This window comes from Emiliania huxleyi (genome assembly GCF_000372725.1).
Source record: "Emiliania huxleyi CCMP1516 unplaced genomic scaffold EMIHUscaffold_3868, whole genome shotgun sequence".
NCBI classification, from domain to species: Eukaryota; Haptophyta; order Isochrysidales; family Noelaerhabdaceae; genus Emiliania; species Emiliania huxleyi.
The window spans coordinates 826-1,847 of NW_005199067.1; the positions used below are offsets into that span (position 1 = coordinate 826).

At 68.4% G+C, this 1,022-nt stretch overlaps 1 protein-coding gene across 1 annotated transcript; it reads left to right on the top strand.

The window, feature by feature from the left end:
- Nucleotides 1-454: 454 nt before the first annotated feature.
- EMIHUDRAFT_374077 (hypothetical protein) lies at nucleotides 455-1,011 on the top strand (the record flags this gene model as incomplete). The annotated part of the gene is made up of 2 exons (XM_005771390.1): nucleotides 455-513; nucleotides 583-1,011. A coding segment is annotated over exon 2 (426 nt), but the record flags the coding sequence as incomplete, so codon positions are not given.
- Between the last annotated feature and the right edge of the window lie 11 nt (nucleotides 1,012-1,022).

Consider the following 1,022-nt stretch of genomic DNA (forward strand, 5'->3'; position numbering starts at 1 on the left):
AGGGCGCAGGCAAGTGCCAGAGGGCATGGGGGGGGGCGCCACCCTGGGGCTACCCGTAGCATTATCGGCTCAGTGATGGGTATCCTTGGCTTGGCGTGCGACCTCAGCGCGCCCGCCGTCAGCTCGACGGGGCGCGCATGTCAGCGAGAGGTTTGCCGGTAGAGCGATCCCGGTCTTGTCGAACGCGAGCCCCACGCCACGGTTGCCAGCCGTGCCTTCGCGAGAGTCGCCCTCGAGCCGCGTCCCGTCGGCACTACCCTCGAGTGCGTGTTGCCTTGGTTGGCGACACCCACTCGTCGAGGGCAGTCCGGCCGACGGGAGCCTGTCGCGCGCCGGCGACGAATGCGGCGCGTGTGTGTGCGTTCGAACGACATGAAAGCAGAGGCAAAACAAAGAAAAACGATCGCCATCACCACAGATCGCCTCGCTGCGTCAATCCACTGAGGCGCCCGGGCCACCTCGAGCTTCCGCAGGTTGTGTGGCGCGCCCTGCGGCTGCCACCATCCTATCCCGGTCCGTGCGCCGCTCACCGTCCACCGCCCCGCCTCCTCTGCGCCCGAACCGCGGTCTGCGCCACCACAGACCATGGCCGAGAACCCGTACCCCATCCCATCCAAGCGCCTCGACGTCGTGATCATCGGTGCCGGGCTGAGCGGCCTCGGCGCCGCGTACCGGCTGCAGACCGAGTGCCCTGACCATTCGTACGCCATCCTCGAGGGCCGCGCGTCGCTCGGCGGGACGTGGGACCAGTTCAAGTACCCGGGCATCCGCTCCGACTCGCCGATGATCTGCTTCGGCTTTGGCTTCAAGCCGTACAAGCCATACACGCACCTCGCCGAGGGCCGCGAGATCCTCGAGTACATGCGGCAGGTGGCGGAGGAGAACCGGCTCGACAGGCGGATCCTGTACCACCGCAAGGTCACCTCCATGTCGTGGGACTCGACGGCGCGCGTCTGGGCCCTCGACGTCGACGTCGAGAACGGCGCGCGGCGCGAGCGCGTCGAGGCGAGCGCTGCGGCTGC